Raw genomic sequence first — 21,041 nt, forward strand, 5'->3', positions numbered from 1 at the left:
GTCTCCCACAGCAGCAGCAGCTACCGTCAGCAGCACGTCTGCAGCCAGCATCGAAGATGATGAAATGTTCATGGATGATGATATTTAATGTGAAGAGTCATCAGCTTCAACCAGCTTATACTCTGGATAACAGTTTTACTAGTGAGTGGAGCCACTGGCGGACTCAAATGTCCGTTTAGAACTTCGAGGCGTATACCACCACCTACTGCACCCATCTTTTCAACATGTGTATGACTGGGAGGGGCATAACAAGAGGGAACTAAGTACAAAAAAAATAATACCAAATTTTTGCCACCGTCACTGGTATCACATTGATTCAAATGTGACAGAACCCAACTTTTAAATAACAGTTACAATTGCAGACTTTATTCCAAAACACTTTCTGTTCTCAATGTTACTACAATATGCACATCCACCTACTTTTACTCTTTAAAGACCATTAAACAGAGTCTTTCTTATAAACTTACCATAGACCAGAGGATGCAAAGCGACCAGCACATGCTCTGAACTGAGTCCTGGCAGCGACACGCAAAGCTGAGGGCCCCACCCCTCCAGGAGCAGCAACATCATTGGGAGTGTACTGTCTGTCTCTCCTTGGGCGAACGACCACAGGATAACACAGACACACACACACACTCTCCACTGACACACACACGCGCGCGCTGCGCCAGGAGTTGGAGAGAGACCAGTGTACTTAAAAACAATTAAGGGGAGGGGAAATATCTGGGGGGAAGTTTTGAGTTCATCCATCCACTTTGTTTTCAGTCGGGACGGCGCTGCGCACGTGTCGCACTTCACTTTTGGTGCGTTGCTTTTCTTTTGTTGCTTCTTATTGAGGAGAGAGAGGCTTCGGTTCACTGTGCGGGCACGTGTTGTGTGTGACAGGAGACGCAGAGCGCGCAGGTAAGACGCATAAAATAACCAGAGATCTCATGTATATGACTCAGAGTCTTTTCCAACCACAGATTACTGCAGGTTTGGACTTAGTTTAACTTCATGTTGATGAAGTTCAAACAACAGGATGTTTTTAGACACAAGGGTTATGCTTTAGTAGAATTGTTTTTCTAGATCACACACTTGTCTTCTGTATAAAGTATATATAGTCTACGTTTTAAACAGATATTGTTGTCAACTTGAAGGTAAGAAGAGTGATATACAGATGTTTCAACTTTCAACTCATAAAAAAACGGAATTTTAACTTTTAAATCTAAAAAATTGAAACTATTAAAACAGCTTTGTTGCATGCATGGTTACATAAACTTTTACAGATAATACAATGGCTTTTTTTTATAAAGACGATTAGCTGGAGATAATGTGATCAACCCATTAGGGCCATCTCATCATTTTTATTCTCAAGATTCATATCCCTGGTAATAAAGGTGGTTCACAAGAGAGCAGTAAAGTGTTGATTCATTCTGTGAACAGTAGAAGATGGAGTTAGAGGCTCATTTAATGCAGTTTGTCTACTCAGCCTCAAAATAATGCATCAGTATGCTGTGGAGGTTTATATATATATATATGTATATAAATTCATATTTTATATATTTGTATGTATGTTTGGAGTTGGTTAAGTGTCAGAATATGTAGACTGTGTTTGGAGGGTAGCATCGAGAGTGGGTCTGAGCAGGGGGTCGGAGTGGGGGCTCCAAATACCCACAAATTGAATGTGACCAGGTGCACTTAAAATGTGCACTTTGCGGCTCTGCATTAAACATGTTGTAGGTAACGCACTTCCTTTACATATGGAGCTCATTGAACGTGTATACACTGTGTTCCTGTTTTATTTTGTTAATGCAAAACAGAAAGTCAGCCATCTTTCTCCTGCCTGTATATCTTTCAATCTCAAGCCGCCACGCTGCAGTTCTAAAGGTTTAAATCTTTCTCCCCACGAGGAGCTGTCAAAGAAAGGCACAGAGAGGGGGAGTCACAGTTGTGTGTGCACATTGATTTCCCCGGCAGCGTTTCAGGCCCCTTTTCGATCAGCATGACTGAGGTACATAAATGATTTCTGCTCCGGGACACAGAAAGACAAGTCTGAAAATCTTGTCTGATTCTCTCCCTTTAAACACTGTCCAGTCGTTACGCCAGTGACATGGCGTCAGCCGGGCACAGTGGATACAGACGGCTATATACACAGGCAGCAACAGGTTTACACGACATGGGGCGGGCTGGGGACTGCTGCTGAGATCACAGTCGGGGAATGGACTCTTGTGAGCTTTTGCAAAGTGACAACACACGGTGTGGCTGAGAACTGTTTGCATGATTGCGAAAGCAGATTTGATCATTAGTTATCGCGTGGGCCTAAATGAAGGACTTTGTTTGGGTTTGCAGGTTCTTAAGTGTACTATATCAATCACTCTCAAAATGATACACCCTGAGCCTCCTGCTTTCCTTCAGCCACTCCTGTTCTGTCCGGTGTGCATGGATTGATCCGACGTTAGCGTAGAAGTGGCGGCTGTGTTTTGAATGGCTCGCGGCACCATTCCTGCGCTCTGTGACAGCGCTATGCTCTTCCTGCTGAGCCTTTTTCCTGGATGACGATGAAAACCCAAAACTGAAAGAGGTGCTTTCTCAAAACTCAACGGATTTTGAGCGGAAAGTGTTATTAAAACATGCCTTTGCTCTGATGCGGCCTTATAAGGACATGTTTCTAGAAATTCTTCAGTGAAGACAGAGGCGGCCGCTATAGGGCACCTTCACTGCAGCGGTGATGTTGGTGTGTTTAGAGTGTCTACAGCAGCTAGGTGCCAATGACTCGCAGACAGACAGGCTGGCTGGGGTCTGCCTGCCCTGCAGCTCTGTGGCCTTTGTGTTTCCCTCGTCCATAATGAAGTGTACTGAGCTTGTTGTGGAGACAACCCCATAAGCAAAGCCTTCCCGGGATTGAGCAAGAACAATAGATCAACTTCCCACATTTGTAGGAGACAGTGTTGCTCTTGAGAAGAGCTGCTGCATAGCACACATGGGTGTACCCTTGTATCCTCGGGCCCTGAGACAAGTGTGAGCACTTATGAACTGTCAGTCACTGTTTTCATGGCCTGTTTCTCACCTCTTCCACATCGGGTTGGTTACACACACACACACACACACACACACACACACACATGCACGCACGCACTACCGTGTAGAACTGATCGTTGTTGTTTCTTATCAACGATCCAATCATAATGTCCTTGTTTATGGCGTTGTCTGGGTTACAAGGTGTGCTCTTTTGTTTTTAGCAGCCCCTTGACTTTGTTTCCACCTGATGTTTTTCCATCCTGTCGGCACAGACGAGCTGAGACCACAGATCCAGTATCACTTCTCACCCCCGCTCTCCCACCCTTCCATTCAGTCCCTCTGTGTGACAGTACAGACGTGAGCCGGCACCGGTCTGTTGTACACGGCTGATCTGAGGAGCTGCGGGCTCGGCCTTCTCTTCTACAGAGATTAAACGGCAACATTACCATGAAGCGAGTCTTAAACAAAGGCAGCATATGCGCAATAATCCTGCTGTGGTGTATTCGGTTACCATATACCAGCAGTTGCCCATGAGTATTCTCTTACTGGTGTTTTCAGATAACAGTTTAGGGAGGGACCAAACGTGGACAGACAGGACCTCAGGGCTGGAATTTTATCCATCTGCAGACAAACTCTAGATGTCTGAAACGGAAGGAATTCTCCTGGAATGTCCTCTCGCCCGAGCTTTAAACCACTCGCCGATTTCACGCACACATGTTTCAAGCAAGAAGTGTGATTGTCATGTGAAACGTGTTATGTTTAATGTGCTGTTGTTAATGTACTTATGTGATTCAAAACGGGGCCCGAGTGGTTGGCTCTGAGAAATCCTCATGTAAACTCTCTAATGCGAGGGCAGGGGAGTTAAAGTGTCAGGACTGCACCGTGTGAGAGGGGCATTCTGTAATCAGGCTGCCTGTGGATATCTGTTCGTGAGATTTATTAGAATGTAAACGGCTGCAGGAAATACAGACTTTGCTAATGGAGAGGGGATCAAATGGGCCCTGCTCTGGTCCACGGAGAGGTATTAGATATCCTTACCCAACATGTTGTCCTATGCATGCATTCATTATTTAGGGGATTCGTTTACCACAGCGTTTTAAACTTCAAAGCTGATCTCTGTCCCGGTCACCGTGTTTGGATGATTGGATTTTGGGTGTAAGGGGATATTTTGCCTGTTTATTTTCCATTCACTTTTGTTTTGGAGCGTTATGTAATTTCCCAAGAGATGAGCATGCTGTGTTGCACTTAGATAATGTGTGGTAATGTTTTTGGTTAGAAATCTAAAATGAAACACAGCCTGCTGCCAGGATGAATTACAGAGAAATTACCCAACACAATAAAAGTCTTCAAAGAGGCTTATTAGCATGTTGTTTGAGGTTTTTGATCTCATTCCAGAATAATCTTGTCTTATCACGAGGATCACATTTCTCATATTCACTTGTCGTCTGGCAACAGTTCATTTATAGCATATTGTAAAACACTTAATATGTGTGTGCGAAAATGGTTTTGACAGGAGTTTGTAGATATTAGACCTTTCAGATCAATATTTATGACTTTTTATTGGCAGAATTTGGACGTAGAGCTGAAGCTGCTTCATCACTTTGTCTCTAGAAAACATTTAGCTTGTTATAGAATATGGTGCAATGCTTACTTACCCCTTAAATATATAGTGTGTTCAAGTGCCCAAACATAAAGAGTGAAAAGTGGTGTTTGTCTGTATTTGAACAGTGTTGTGTTAATGTCTTTACGGCTTCACCTATAACCGCAGTTATGGCTAAAAGAACAACTGTGAAATGTAGTGCTCCTTATATCTGCTTTACAGTTTGTGTTCAGTGAAAACACAAACAGTGTGGCCTGCTGGAAGTCCGGTATTCTCCCTGCGAGACGTGAACTCGCACAGACTCACAGGGGAGTTACGTGCCTGCTCAAATGCAAAAAAAAAAAAAGAAATAGATGATTGACTGTTGCCAAAAAAAACAACAAATGTCTTGAGAGCTCGAAACAATTACCTATATTGTTGTGCCAGGTCAGTGCCTGTGGTCTGGGGATAAAGACAAATAGCTGTGCTAATGCACTCTGTCCCGTGGAGATGGAGCGGTTTGATAATAGTGTACTCTACAGGGCACCTGGGTGTTGCTAAATGCCTCACTGGGGGTGGTCTCAGTGTGAAAATGCCCGTGGCCAGAGCGCTTTTTCACCATCTGCTCCTTCTTCCTGTCCGCTGACAGTTCCGGCTGAGAATATTTAAACTTTTAAAAGCTCAGCTCCCTAACATTTCCTAGATTTTGTTCAAACTTCCTTTTTGTGTGACAGTTACTGATTGATGTGTGCTGGTGATTGTGGCAAATACTGGCCACACACAGTTATTGTTTGATGTTGAGGAAAAGCAGGAGGTGACACTTGTAGGATGCTATATTTTTGGAGTTGCACACATAGTGGCGGCTCTAAATCTGTCACCATCGCCATCAGAATTGTTTTCCATAACCCCCTGCACCGCGTGCCGGCCATGCTGCCAAGGACAACAGGGACTCGAGCTGTGGGCAGGAAACAGAGGTGTTAGCTTAACCTACATGGCACAGGCTGTCCGTTTCTCCTCCTCCTCCTCACCTCTCTCTCCCTCCTTCTCTCTATCCCCCTTTTCATCTCAGCTATTCACTCTTTCTGCCGTCTGACAGCATCTAGTCGATCTCCTGTTGTCATCCTCTCCTCAAGAAAACAGTGTTTTATGCTCCTCTTTCAACACCTGAGCTGGCTCCTTTGTTTGGGGGGGGGCCGTGCGTCTCGAAAGGTGCCAAGAGGCCTGTACCGCTGACAGATGTGGGCACTCAAGCGGTGAATGGAGATACATTACTTGAATGGTGGGTGAAATCGTGTCACTGCTCCCCTGTTAGTGTTGGGAGGATGAGCCCCACCAGCGGCACTATCGCTGTCGCTCACCCAAACGTGCACAGGTTGAAGCCTTCTCACAGTCCTGCCTCTGTGCTGATCGCCCATCCATCACACACAGCTCCGTATCTGTATTTCTAACCCTGAAGGTGAAGGTGCCTCAATTTGTCATCTTAGATAAACAGCAGTCTTTTTTTATCGCGGTGTGATCCTCTGCAGTTCGAAGCCACGGGCCCTTGGACGGCTGCCACTCTGCCCCCGAATCGACGAAATGAACTCAAGCTTTTAAACACCTCACGACAAACTCGACAGGACAAATAAATGAAGAGGACTGATATATGAAATGAAATGCTTTTCAAAGCTTGACGCTATCTGCCAATATGCCATTGCACATTTAATCGTGCAATGCAGATCTGCTTGCACAGGCGTGATTGAGTGTATGTGCTCAGAATGACACCTTTTATAATTAACTAGTGCGCTGCAGAGATCATATTCTGCCCTGAGGGGCATTCTCGTCTCTTCCAGTCCAAATCTTCCGAATGGAAGCATCTGGCTTGGCAACAGTGTCTGTGATATGTGAGTGTGTTTGCCACAGGAGGATCTATTAATTTAGGTGGACATTGTTTATGTTGTCACAAGTCAGGTTGATGTGTGTTATCTGAAATGCGGGTGGAAGGAAAGTAAAGAGGGAGATGTAGCAATAAGGTCCGAGGGGGGAGGCATTCTTCTGATGTGTTCATTAGTTATGTCCCCCCCTTTGTTTAGTTAATTATTAGCTGGGACGGTGCACAAATACAGGCCAAGTAACAACTTGATAAGAGGCATCACTGTTTGTGAGGTAAACCACATAAATGTCCACACACATATTAGATACTTATATATATACTATATGTAACGTACTACTTTATCTACTTATGTAATTGCAATGATTCATAGTAAATGATCAACAATTCCTTGAGAAAGTAATCAAAATGCATATTAATAGATTTTCTATTAATTGTTGGGTCCAGCTTCCTAAATGCAGAAACTTCAGTTCAAGGGTTTCTTTCTTTGAACACATTAATTTAATCCTAAACAATGCATATATTATTAAATTTTGTTCTTGCATGTCTCTTAACCGCTTAAGCTATCATGTACCGAATACGGGCCATGATACGCCCGCCAGGTTGCTTTTTTTCGATCAGCGTCAAACATTTGTATTTGGCAAAAAAAAATGATATTAATCCACAGATCGATAACATTACAACAAAAACAGTGTTGGTACATTGCCAAAGGTCCAGGCGATCCAATCCAGTAACATAATCACTCCATAGCACACTATTTCATCACAGAATAGCCACAGCCAGCTGATGCGTAATCTCAAAGTAGCCATCAGGTACGTGCCAACTTTGACTTACTCTCCATCCTAACTTATATAATATAAAGTTTTGTCAAAAAACATAGTACATGTCCTTCCAAACCTTCCTGTCTCCTGTGATGCTCCTGTGAGAGAGTGTAGTTTTATGCAAAGATTAACAACTGCATATTACCTTCAAATTACAAGTTAATTGTTCCGTCGCAGTTAGATATTAGTTTAGTTTAAGATTAAATAAGTGTGAGTGAGACGTTAAGACATTTGCACGTTTCCACTGGTTCGATGTTTCCTAAACATAACCAGAAAAATCCAGTTTGTGGTGCCATGTTAGGATTTGGTTCCATGTTCTGTTGCCGATCATCGCTCATGCACTCCTTGCCTGTTAGCGGCAGAAAGGCCAGTGAGTGTTCCCATTACGGATCGATCATACAGATCACTTTTCACAGTGTGTACGGATGTCTTTGCCACATGCCTCTTTAATGCACTGTGAAGTCCCGGATAGGACATGGACCATTTTTTACTGGACATAAAGGGGGGGTCTGACAGGATCATCAGCAAACGCTACAGAAATCGGGGGAGTATCATTTAGGTGAAGAAATGAATGAGTCGGAGGAGAGAGAGTAAGTGAAAGAGGGATGGTCGGGTGAAAGATGGCAGAATGGGACTGCTTTCTTGACCTTTGTTTTGGGCAAACAGATTTAAAGGAGACACAAAAGGTAAGTCAGGGACCGGCAACAGCTGATGTGGGGACGGGTAAAGAGAGGGGACATGCCTGGAGGGCTCCATGGTGAAACAGAAACATGTGTATATTTCCTGCATGAAGTTGAGATGAGACTGCACACACACACACACACACACACACACGTATGATTGCTCCTCCCTAGCTTGACTCTTTACACCGGTCTCCCTCCAGGGTTGCAGAGAGAAGGGCAGATTGACAACGGGGCAAGACCATTCCACACACCATGAAGAAAGAGGACTCAGGCGGTCAGAGTGTGAATGAAGTGAGGACCCTGTTCTGCGTTTCTGGCAGTAATCATGACGGCAGAGGGATGAGGATTAAGGTGCGATCCGGTCCTGGGGTCCTATTAGTGGGATTGATGTTTTTGGCCACCCTTCCTTTTGGAGCAGGCATCAAACAGAGCGTCCCCAGGGTCAAACTCAGCCACAGAGGTAAGAACTGAGATATTGTTGATTTGTCTGGAAGTTTTACTGCTACTACATATTTATACACATTTTTTTAGTTATTTTTCTTTTTCAGAACAAAGTAAAGTTTGGTTAATTTGCAGTAATTCTGTATGTTTTGTCTAATGTTTGCAGCCTTCATCCCCAACTCACTTTATAGAACTTAAACAGAGCAAATGACCGTGAATCAGAACTTTGGTTCCATTGATTTTCTTTTTTCTTTTCAAAACTCTTTTTTACTGTCAGCCCTTCAGCCTTTCAGTGCACATCCTCCAGACCATGTGTAGCTTTGTCTGTCTCTTAACATAACAGTTTCCCTCCACTCGTCTCTATTTCTCTTGTGACTTTTTTGCACACAGCCGAGGGGGAAAGTGAAAAGAAGTATCGCACAAAGTCATATACTGTTTAAGTATAGTGAAAGATTTAGGATCCACTTACTGATCCATCAGCCCACTTCATCAATCCTTGTCATTTCTTGTGAGCGCAGAAACTTTATCTGGCCGCTTCTGGCGAAACACTTACACAGTCTCTTAATCCTCTAATATACATTAATCCTGAAGTCTGATTTATAATAGTGGCGGTGGTGACGCAATGGCTAATGTTTGTGTTTAATGAAATACACTGTTATTGCAGTGCAGTCCTATAAGTCTGAGTCACGTGGAGAACATACATCTCATGTTGATGCTCCTGGTCCTCGGGAGAAAGTCGTTCAATCCGCTCTGTGTATATTAGCCAACTCTGTTTGCTTTGTGCCACCGAGGGAAAGCTAAATTATTGCTCCGCTTAAAATCCATCCTGAACTTCAGTGCAAACTTCACTTCAAAGTCTCCATCCCTCGCGCTTCTTACCGGCGGCACACAAATGAACTTCAGTCTTGCTCCATAAAACTTAAACCCCACTGTGACCTAAAAGTCAACTGGCTCTGAATTCAGCTCCCAACATCTCCCCTGGTCAAAGGCTTCCAAAATCCCTATGGCTGGAAATAGATACACACGAATGTCCAAAGTAAATATATGTAAGTAGCTGCAGGAATAAAGATTGCTATGGACAGTGTTTACTCAGCAGTTAGTCTCGAATTTAGCACGGCAGTTTGTTTTTTTTAATGTTTGTTCCAAACTCACCAGTTCATAAAATGGAGCTCATTCTTTCATTTATGATTGGGTTTTATTGGGGGCGCCGATATTTCAGACAACTGATCTTTTATATATATCCAGTCAGAACGTGTTTAATGGCTCCGCTTCTCTGTGTTGACGACGAGCACGGCTGACTAAACCGTGCAGCTCATTCAAGAGAAAGTCCTTCTTGCCTTTGGACCACATGGAAACAGCGGTAGAAGTAGAACAATGTCCATGTACGGCTCTCCCAAGTCAGAATCACTGAGGCAGGGAAGAATCTATCAAAAGTAAAAATCACCTTCAAACCCAGCGCCCACATCACACACGCGGCTTGTCATCGTCTCATCAGTGCACACCGCTCAAGGGCAACACCACCCAGCGGTGATCACTCTTCAAACCTCGCCCCCCCCCCCCCCCCCCCCTTCCCCCCGGGGAAAGCAACGGTTCAATGAGTGAAGGGTGAAACGATCAAAGGGAAATCATCCCTGATTGAGTGAACGCCTCCAAACAACCGCCTTCGTCTCTAAAACTTGAGCAACTCTGCCCCCCCCCCCCCCACACTGAAAAACTCATCGTGGAGTTCAAGTTTCATCCAGAGAGGAAACAACTCGAAGGCCTTCAGCCAAATGAAAAGTAAAATCATATGGTCTTGATTTCAAAGCCTTTAATCTGATGCACGCTCACACGGTTGTGCGGCCTTTGTTCTTAACGTGTGACTAAAAGGATGAAGTTACATCACCGTGCTACGGTTGTTTAGCCAAACCCTACATTTTAAGAACATTTCTGTATTTATAACAGTTTCATCTAAATAACTAAATGAGAGAAAAGTTGCTTAATAACAGCAAATGAGAACATCCGCTCACATTTATCAGCGTCTGATGAGACATTAATCGGTGTATTCTGAAACCAGGGACAGAACATCCTACGCTGCATATTAATGGCGTGTCCTTCCCATTTTCAGGCCCTCGTCTCGGATGATGAGACAAAAAGCTGTGGTTCTAGGGATATGTAACTTATAAGGAGTTATGTGTATAATGTATATAATAGTAGTATATAGTCTGATAAGAGAAGAATCTGTTTGCTTCCAGCCAGTTTGGGGATGTCTTCCTAAATCGCCCTTAGGGCAGTAAATCAAGAGCTGTTGACAGGAAAGAGGGCAGAAAGGTGTGGAGTGCCACACGGAGCAGCAACAGCCAAGCAGGCGGCTGCTGTGCACTTGCAGTGATGTGTGTTTGTAAAACAGATTAGCATTAGCCAAGGGCTAGCAGGCCTAATCTCTCTGTGAGGTTTAGTCTGTTCCTGCAGTTGCATGATGTGTGCGTGGGGGTGGAAGATATGAGCATGTGGGGGTGCGCTGTGTGTGAGCCAGTGTATAGGAGGAGGTATTAGGAGCTTTAAGCGGGACTGCGTGGTGTGGAAGGGTCCTAGATGTTCAAATATTGGAGGTTGGTAACCTCTTCAGTCCTTCACACCAAGAGGGTAATCGCAATGTCAATCCATTCAGAGTGACTCCCACTGGACTGCAGCGCTTTGAGCCAGTGTTTATTCAAGGCATGTTGCTATACTGGCGCAATGAAAAGAGCCTGGTGATAGAAAAGATTTCCTCAGATCAAGGAGATCGAGGACGTAGGACTGAGCCGGGAATACGGTTTTCAGCTCCAAGTCTCTTAATGGGCTTTGGAAGCCCACAGACCCACCAATAGTAACTGAACCACTGCCTAAATGTAGAATATTTAACTCTTTATAAACAGTTTATTTAAATTGTCACCAATGTAAATCATATATAAGTTCACCGAAAGATAAACTAGCAAGTAATGTGTGGGTTTTAAATTCAGTATTCCAAAAATCAATCAAACTTTATTCATAAAATACCTTTTAAACCAATTAAATACAATTCAAAGTGCTTTACCGGTGAAAAAACATATGATGTTAATTATTATTAAAAAGATACAGATTAGATTATTTTGCAAAGCAATCAGTTATATAAGGCAACAATAAAAAAAAGTTGAAAAGAATCACATTTAGGAACACAATTTTTTATCAATTGAATCAATAATAGTTGTCAAATGCAACTATAGAAAAAACCAGGTCATGGGCAAATAGGGTGTTTTCTTTAGAAATAAATAAAATCCCATCCACTGACCCTTGTTTCAGAGACGTCTCCATGATAAATGACGTAGCCATGAAAATACCTTGATAAAAGTTTGCGTAACTGAAATACTGTCTTGCGGGAAGTCCTCTCTGTCAGCGCGTGCAGCTGAGGTGCTGAACCATGGAGGATTACGCAGCTTCAGATCAAGCCAAGACATGTTTTTAACAATTTTGTAAAAGGTAATCCAGCGCTTGTCTTTGGGATTTCGGTGCAGGGGAAAAGTTAAGCTTGACAGCCTAATCCTGTTACTTAATTTTTATTTATTTTTTATCAATGTACTGTCTTTCAATGCCAGATATTGCAGTTTTGCATTTACGTCATTTTTGACACTGATTTATTATTGTCTGTCTCTCTCTGTCCGGCCCAGAGCTGCTGCTCACTGGCAGTGAATCTCTGTTTCTGGGCCCATCTGACGGCCTCCACTCCCACTCGCTGCTGCTGGATGAGGAGAGGGGTCGTCTGCTGCTGGGAGCCAGAGATCACATCTATCTGCTTGACCCTGACAATCTGGCCAGAGCCCCCAGAAAGGTACCCAACACTGAGCGGAGAAAAGCAATGTACAGATCATTTATCTAAAAGTACAGAATTAAAGTAGTCCAACAACTAGACAGCAGCTTTAGTTTTTCTGTAGCCTTTCAGGCCATTTGCTAAACTTGAGCGGTTGTTTAGGTTGACCTCCAAGTGTTTACAGCAGCTTCAAGAGTCCCCACAACCTCTGACAGAGGGATAGTGCTGGAAGAAAGTCAAGTTTGAACAGGAGATGGAGTATCACCTCCGCACACTGACCCAATCCCCAGACATGCAAAATCCTGCTTGGAGTCACTTGAGACATCCCTAATAACCTCTGTTATGTGCAGTGAACGGTTCATTTTTAAGGAGACAGTCATTTGGCCCATAAGCTCATGACACTTATACCTGTCTTGCGATTAAGTGGGGGCGATGTGAGGTATTATTTTTCCATTACTGTGTTTCTTAGCTGGAATGCTCTCAGACGTATATTGTTTTAAAGAAGAGCTCACCTTTCAGTTAGTGGCAGTCAGAAACTGTCTGTCTCCCGAGGTCAGGGTCATGGTGTCGGAGGGCCCGCGCACACACACACACACACACACACACACACACACACACACACACACACGCACACACACACACACACAAACACGCACACAGACTGCACACGTTTACGGAGCACGCACCCTCACACTTAGACATTTATACAAACACACGAATGCATTTGGACGCATGCCATATGTTAAAGTTTGTGGATGTGAGTGTGTGTTTATGCAGCTGAGGTTGATGACAAGTGGGACGGCGGTGTGTTTATTTGATGGTTATCTATTTGTTATAACTCTTAGTCGTGCTCTCAGAGTGTTGCCTTTTTTGTTGCCCCTCTGGTAACTGATACTGATGGGAGATAAGCCTAATTCTCCGAGCCTTCGGGGACCAGGCCCTCGCAGCGAATGTGACCTGGACACACAAACTTGCTTGTTTATCAGTTCATTAGGTAACATACCTTGGAAAGCACCCCTGGGCACTGAAACACGGCAAAAATGTTTTGCTAGCAAACATACCAGTTGTTTCTACCTGGAATTTCAGGAGATGGCTTTTAGACCGATTCGCATTCTTGAATGGGATTGGAAATTCTATGTTTATTTTTTATTTCCAGAGGGACATTTCAGTGGTTATGAAGCAGACCTGAAACCAAAGACTGTAAACTCTGGGTCTGGAAAGTGAAGCCAATGTTGAGGTGCCTGAAACCTGTATTCCCTCACATGACCAGCAGAGGGCAAAATAAAATCACTTAATTAAGAGAATATTGTTCTCACTTGATTTAAAACGTTTTTTTGAACCGTAATGGTCTTAATCTGTAGGTTTAAGTCTTCATCCATACTGTGTGATGCTCACTGTGTAAGTCATGGATCCATTTTGAGTGAAATAGAGCATGGTATGTATGTCCGTCTGGCTGACAAACTCACTCACTCTACTCGTGGTTTCACAAATATTCAGAGATTGCACTGGACCAAATACCAAACCAGTGGCTGACGTCACGTCGGTTTGCCGCTTGACCACAACGAGTCAGAGCAAAGAAACTTTTGACATATTTTAGATAAACAGCTGTAATTGGCCGATCGCTCATTTCCCTGCTGCTGCTATGTTGTAAACCTTTCAGCACAGTCTTTAAATGTTCCCATTAGAGCCGCGATAAAACGAGGCCAATAATCATTTCATATACGGGACTTCAAAACCACTCTAAGCTCCTATACTGGCCACACTCTGCGCTCAGTCACAACATCACCTTGTCACGCTGGTTTTATGTGAGAACTCCTTGGCGGCATGCGCCGACTTGGAATCATGAGATGTGTTAATATTTGTGCCTGTGTGTTTGAATGCGTATCAAAGCTCCGTCGGCACATGAACCAGTTCGGCGATAGCGCTCCTTAGTAGGATTTAGGGAAAGTAACACTCAAAGCACATAAGCCTGTTATAACACATGTGTGAACACGGTGGGGTATAGCGAAGGGACACCGAGTCGTATAGGTTCAATGCTCTCTCGTACCAGCACCCAGAGGTGTCGCTTATTGTATAACTGTAATCGGTAATAACTTCAAACGGCAGATAAAAAAAACAACTGCAGTCAGGCTCCTGTTTCTGAACATGATATAAAGTAAATTCCAATGGTTCAAAGTGATATAGAGCACTGCTTTCCCAGTTTTTTCGTATACGTTTGAAAAGTTCGACCATTAAAATCTTGAATTATCCCATCTCATAAATGGAAAGTAACTGATTTGCGATCTGAGGTTACACTGTACATTACGAGATGAGGTGACAAACTTTTCCCTTTTTTTAAATCCGTTATTAGATTCACTGGCCTGCTTCCCGGGACAGCGTGGAAATGTGCAAACTGGCGGGGAAAAATGCAAATGTAAGTGCAGAAGGTCTGGCTATCACTGGTTGTGCAGAATATACCTGTTAATTAAAGCTTCCCGTCCATCATCGCTCCTGCTCTGTTCCCCGCTCATCCAGCTGGAGTGTGCGAATTTTGTCAGGGTGCTACACAACTACAACCGAACCCACGTCTACGCCTGCGGGACCGGAGCCTTTCACCCAAACTGTGCTTTCATTGAAGTCACCGGGCGCAGAGAGGTAAAGTACATCTAAGTGAGTGAAGCTGAGCGGGAAGTTTTTGCAGGAGTTCCTGATTGCGGATGAAACATTTTGTGAAAGTGTAACATTAGCGTCCCTCCCGTCTCAGGATGGTGTGTTCCAGCTGCTGCCTCGCACAGTGGAGTCTGGCAGGTTGAAGTGTCCTTTTGATCCACTGCAGCCATTCACCTCCGTCCTCACAGGTAACATCACACAACACTGAGCTGTGGCAGCCTTATCTCTCATGCACCAGGACTTTTACTACTGCACAGCCCTGTACACCCAGGAATAAATGATGGTTCCCTTCACGTCTCCACTCAGTCGTTTAACTACATTTATATATTCATGCTCCAACCGTTTTTTTCACCCAGATTATTTTAGTCGAGAAAAATGCAAGCAGACATTTCACAGGCAGCAACAAACTTACTTGGCAGAGGGTTGTAAACAGCGTGTGTTTTTGAACCTCATCATCATACTGTGTGTTTTTCCCCACTGATTCAATCGTGAGCTAACAGAAATCAGCCCTGATATGAGCAATGCAGACAAGATATACATTTACATTTGATGTAAAAGAAAAAAAGAGTCTTAAATCAAGTTCAAATTATATTTTGTTGTATTTAGTTATTATGACTTTAATGATTGAAATAGGAAAGATCATTTCTCAATTACATATCTATCAAGGAATCATTATATATACACATATATACTTGGTGTGGGATTGTAATTTACTCCCTATTTGCAGTATTGGAATATCCCCCATGATATCCATATTGGTCAGGCTCTAGTTTTTGGTATTGAAATGATAGATGTCCTTTCAAGAGGTTTTTCATGAGTGTGTGATTGTTTTTTCCTCTTTGGCTGACCCGTCTGTTTCCTCGGTGCAGATCAGTACCTGTACGCGGGCACATCTTCAGACTTCCTGGGCAAAGACACGACATTCACCCGCTCCCTTGGGCCTCCACCAGACCAGCACTACATACGCACCGACATCGCAGAGGACTACTGGATCAATGGTACACACACGCACATGTGCACGGATCCACATTACAGCGCCGATCGCACTCAAAACTTTGTATTGCCTTTTTTTTCCAAACTTCCAGCCTCTCCACTGACACAAAGAGCCTCTCTGTGCCTTCAGGACGGTTATTGGCATTCCAGCACAGAGGAAACAACACACTTATTCATTAAGCTGGGACCTTTATATGAATACCATAGCTGGACAGGGACCACACCTACAGGGGAATTTACAGTGTGCCACAAAGTTCACGGCCTTAGTCACACTGCCGCAAAACCACAAACACACACACAGACACACACATGCGCAGTCATCCCTGAGGAGGGAGTCTTCTCTCTCTGTCTCATGTGTGTTACATCAACTGATGGGCTGTTGTGTATCACCAGGATCTAAATCCTTACACATGGTCTCCACATTTCACAACCACACAGTCAGAGATGTTTGGAGTAATTACGCCTCTCTCTCTCTCTCTCTCTCTCTCTCTCTCTCTCGCTCAGTGTGTGTACTGTTGTAATGTTGTGTTGGTGCCGGACACGCAGAAAGAGAGAGAGAGAGGGAGCACATAATTTTCTTACATTGTTTCCGTACTTGTGAGTCTGTGGAACATCTTTCCAGTGTGGCTGGACTAACAATGCCCTTCTGTGGAGTGTGTTAGCAGTCGGACATTAAGCTGCTCCAGTGGGGAAATCACCCTCTGGTGGCTGGCTCCGCTTCCAGGGGCTGAGCTAATGTTGATGTAATGTTGCTGCAACACTTTGGACTAGTTCCCCCAGAATCAGGACAATGATGTCTCCTCTACGCACACACTCCACTATTTCCTACATCGTTTATAGCTTTAATGCCCTGCTTACGACACTTTATTTCAATACAGAATCATACATTGTTAATCGCTGAGCTTTTCTGACATGTTTTTTATGTTGCGATTAGTCCAGACACCTTTAAAAGTTTAATAACACTAAATCTTATACCTCTGCTATATAACATTCCAACTATTGTTCTATATACTGCTCTATATTTAATTATTTATTGAAATAGCAATATTTCTTTTTAAGCAGTTGGTGGAGACCAAAATAGAGCAGAAAGGAGACTGACTCTTACATTCCCAAGATATTCCCACTAACACAACGCCAAATTGTTTCTGTACAACTGTACAATTAAGGTGATAATGTGTCAATGTTGTGTTTAAAGTTTATTCTGCTTCCCCTAACATTGACACTACCATATAATCAATTAATACTTCTTTAAATAAGCTCATGAATGCAGGAGATTTTTCTTTAAATATTTACATTGTTACCTTACTTCCATAAGGATCTGAAAACTGTTTAAACCATTGTGGACGTGTGATTAGAGAAGATGTCTGAGCGTGGATTAATGTGCGGCTCCGGTCTCAGCTCAGTAAACAGAAACCAAAATAAATCAGATCTCTCAGCAGAAGAAGAGCGAGACCGATAAACCTGCTCTAAGTGTAGCGTTAATGTCACTGTCATGACGGTGCAGCGTGGCAAAGCCATTACCTGACGTGTTCAACACTCTCCCCTCTCTCTCTTTCCCCCTCCGTGTCTTCAGAGGCCAGGTTTGTAGCTGCTCATCCCATCGCAGACACCTACAACCCAGACGATGACAAGATATACTTTTTCTTCCGCGAGGTGTCGTGGGAGGGCAACGACAAGAGCATCCTGACCCGAGTGGCTCGTGTGTGCAAGGTGAGATATGGCACAGGAGAGGTGAGGAAAGGGGGAGGTATTCGGAGGCGAAGAGGTGAGCTGAGGTGAGGACGTGACATACGGGCGGAAAGGCAGCGGAGGAGAGGGGAGGGAGATGGAAAAGTCCCAAACGAGAAACTAGATGTGGATCTTGGCACAAGAGAAATGGTGTTTGGAAGAGTTGGTACAAAGAAATGGGACACGTAAAAAAAAGCAGGATGTCTCACAATGTTTTTGGTCTTCTTTACTGTTATTAATCTGACTGGATAAGGATCTTTGTGTCAGCTGGTACAAAGAGACATGTTTATGACCCCGAGGAGCAGGTCGTGCTGAGAAATTCTTCCTTTGTAGTCGTGTTAAAGAGTCGTTGGGTAAAAAATCATGTTGTTAACCCCTGTGTGCTCTGCTGACACGTCCTTCAAAAGTGCTGCTACGTAGATCGTCCCCGAGATTTACATTTTTTTTGTTTTTTAAATAATACATTTTCTACCAAAAACGATTTGCATGTATTCCTATCAGAGCTTAATAGTTGGTAATCCTGGAAAAGCTAGCAAGCACACACTCCACTTGGAAAAAATACAATCGATACATCCCTCCTCTTCCCATTGGCCCTTTCGTCAAAGCTAACACGTGAACATGCACTGCCTGTTGACAGCTAGGGGGCGTTATTTCCGTGACTTGCGCGCTAACATTGACTATCGTTTCTGCTTCAGTGGTGTGTGTCTCTCCACCTCCCCGGCTTGTACTCCGGTACACTATCCAATCATTTCAAACCGAATGAACATCAAAAACCTTTACTGTATCAGCAAATATGATAAAATGTATTTCAGAAACATCTTACCACCACTACCACTACGTATTTTTTAAAAAAAGGCCGGGATGCATGATTTATCTGCAGATAAATCTAATTTGCATGCAAACCTCAAATTCATATCTAAACCGATCTCATGTAGCAACACAATCCTTCTTTGTGTTCAGTCTTCAGAATGCCGCGGGACATTTGAGAGGCGGATCATGTTCCAGTGCCCATTAACTTATATTTGACAGCATGTCAAAACAACTGTAAGCTTGGATGGACACTGCACAGCTGACAGAGGACCGGGGCCCGACTGGATTCATGATTGGGAAACTCATTTTGTGCCGCAGTGTTGCTAGCAGTCATTAAAAGCGGGTCCAGCCCACGCAGCAGTTTGCTGTTTGTATTCAGAGCTCTATTGCCACATTCTCGGAGAAAAGCTCTCAGCGCATTTATGACTTGAGAGTAAGCTGTAAGGCAGACTGGAAGGAGATTCCTCTGGATTACAGCCCTCTCTCGCTGTTGCTTTCCCTCTCGGGGATCCAGCTCTCTCTCTCTCTCTCTGTCTTCTCCCGTCCCTCTCTTTCATTATCTTTAAGTGTGCGTTTTTTTCCCCCTGTATGTAAAAGCAATGAGAGCACTTCACTCCAATCCTCTTTGAAGATTATCCCCATTGTGAAATCCTCATTAAGTGCTTACGTTTCTTCTTTTCTTTTTTTTTTTGTCTCCTAAACAAAAGTGTTTTTGAGTGTGTTTAAACATAACGGTCTTTTCTATAGCACTCCTCGGCGCTCCTACCAAGTTTAATAGGGAGGTTCTGTTAAGTTTCCGACGCATCGCAGAGAGGTGATCTTGAACGCTCTCATCGTAGCTCAGTCAGACATGGCTACGTATAACCGCAGTTCATATGCTAAGTTCAAATCTGCATCATTAATCAGCTGCCTCTTGATTTACTTTCTATAAATGAAAAGCACTTTGATCTGTTTCTCTTCTTTTTCGTTTAGTTTCCTTTTTCTCTTTGTAATTACCCCTGACTGTCATTACACTCACAAGAAGGTCTCCTTTGTGTGAGTCGAATGAGCAGATCCATGCTAACGCTCATGTTAGCATGTTTATTTTCCTAATTAGCGCAGGAAATCGGAGTCGGGCTGAGATTCTGTGTGTTGCCTCCGCGTGTGTGAGCCCGATAGATAGATTTCACTCATTGATTGTGGTTAAGTACAGTGTGTGTTTCTGATTGCAGTATGTCTTTCGGCCATGTTGGACAGCTGCACCGCGCTGACTACGGTTTGCTTACTCTCTGTGTATGGTTGCGTTTCAGAATGACGTGGGTGGGCTGAGGAGTCTTACCAATAAATGGACCACCTTCCTCAAAGCCAGGCTCGTGTGTTCAATCCCCGGACCTGACGGAGTGGACACCCACTTCGATGAGCTCCGTAAGTGACACAGGAGACGGAAAAAGTGGAAACTAACCCAATAAGCTGGGGTTTATCCTCAAGGAACTGTGTTCACAGTGAATGTCAGAATTCTAAATGTAGCAGCAGCGGAGCCTTTCAGAGGCCAGGTTAGAGTGTGTGAATAAAAATAGAGATGGAGATGCAGCTACATCGTTTCGGTGCAGCAAACAGTAATAAAGTCTGTGTTGCTTCCCTCTGTCTTTCTTCTAGAGGACATCTTTCTGCTCCCGACCAGAGATGACAAAAACCCCATAGTGTATGCAGTCTTCACCACCTCCAGGTAAATTCAGTTCTTTAGACATGAACCAACTTCCACAACAGGAGGAACATGTGAGGAACATTCCGGCGAGTGATGGTACAGCTCGCATGAGGCAGAACATTGCTGTTTTTGTTTCTACACATTGACACAGCGTTTGTCTTTATCGTGAAGAGCTCCTGAGTATCGTCCTTCCAGGTCGACAATCTTCATCGGCATCTTCTGCCATTTGATTTTTGTGTGTTTTTGTCAATTTTGCGTCGGTCACATGTCTAAGGAAAATGTCCGGACCTCAGTGTGTGACTGTAAGCAACTTTTATCCACCTGTGGACGCTCCCTCTAAAAAAGACTCTTGTTGTCCCCTTTTCTCTCAGCTCCATTTTCCGTGGCTCGGCAGTTTGTGTGTACAGCATGGCGGACATAAGGGCCGTGTTCAATGGACCTTACGCCCACAAGGAGGGGCCCGACCACCGATGGATAGAATATGAGGGGAGGATTCCGTATCCACGTCCTGGGACGGTGTGTAGCCGACCTCACGACCACAGAGACAAATGGGAATCTCATATTTTTCATCATTACTAGTTTTGCATCTCTTTTCACGCATACATTAAAATCCTGAGCTTTCTTGATAATTCCAACATGACAAACATGGCTTTTTTATGATCATTACATCTACACCTGATATCTCTTGCGTCATTGAGGCTAAAAAGGGGAATGGGCAGGGGGCTGGGTGGTGTGGGATGGGGGGCTTGGTGGTGTGGGGAGGGGGATGGGTGGTGTGGGCGGGGGGGGCTTGGTGGTGAGGGCGGGTATCTGGGAGAGTGGAGGGAGCAGGAGTGTCACAGACGTTCCGGATCGTCTTTGCCTCCTGCAGTATTTATTGCAACCACCAGAGGGAGACGACTAACTGCAAATCAAAGAGAGCCTCTCAATTGAAAAAAAACCCATGTGAAATATTTTGCACTATAGATTAATCTTTAT

At 43.9% G+C, this 21,041-nt stretch overlaps 1 protein-coding gene across 1 annotated transcript in view; it reads left to right on the top strand.

Annotated features, from left to right (window-relative positions):
* The first annotated feature begins 609 nt into the window (after positions 1-609).
* sema3d (sema domain, immunoglobulin domain (Ig), short basic domain, secreted, (semaphorin) 3D) overlaps positions 610-21,041 on the top strand; it is a 29,668-nt gene continuing 9,236 nt past the window's right edge. The window contains exons 1-11 of the mRNA XM_062390716.1: positions 610-903; positions 8,154-8,413; positions 12,060-12,220; positions 14,550-14,612; positions 14,714-14,833; positions 14,943-15,036; positions 15,718-15,846; positions 17,415-17,551; positions 19,669-19,783; positions 20,015-20,084; positions 20,435-20,579. Coding sequence (XP_062246700.1) covers positions 8,206-8,413; positions 12,060-12,220; positions 14,550-14,612; positions 14,714-14,833; positions 14,943-15,036; positions 15,718-15,846; positions 17,415-17,551; positions 19,669-19,783; positions 20,015-20,084; positions 20,435-20,579 — 1,242 coding nt within the window. The 5' untranslated portion in view covers positions 610-903; positions 8,154-8,205. The remainder of the gene's footprint in view (positions 904-8,153; positions 8,414-12,059; positions 12,221-14,549; positions 14,613-14,713; positions 14,834-14,942; positions 15,037-15,717; positions 15,847-17,414; positions 17,552-19,668; positions 19,784-20,014; positions 20,085-20,434; positions 20,580-21,041) is intronic.

This window comes from Platichthys flesus, chromosome 6 (genome assembly GCF_949316205.1).
Source record: "Platichthys flesus chromosome 6, fPlaFle2.1, whole genome shotgun sequence".
In the NCBI taxonomy this organism is placed as follows: domain Eukaryota; kingdom Metazoa; phylum Chordata; class Actinopteri; order Pleuronectiformes; family Pleuronectidae; genus Platichthys; species Platichthys flesus.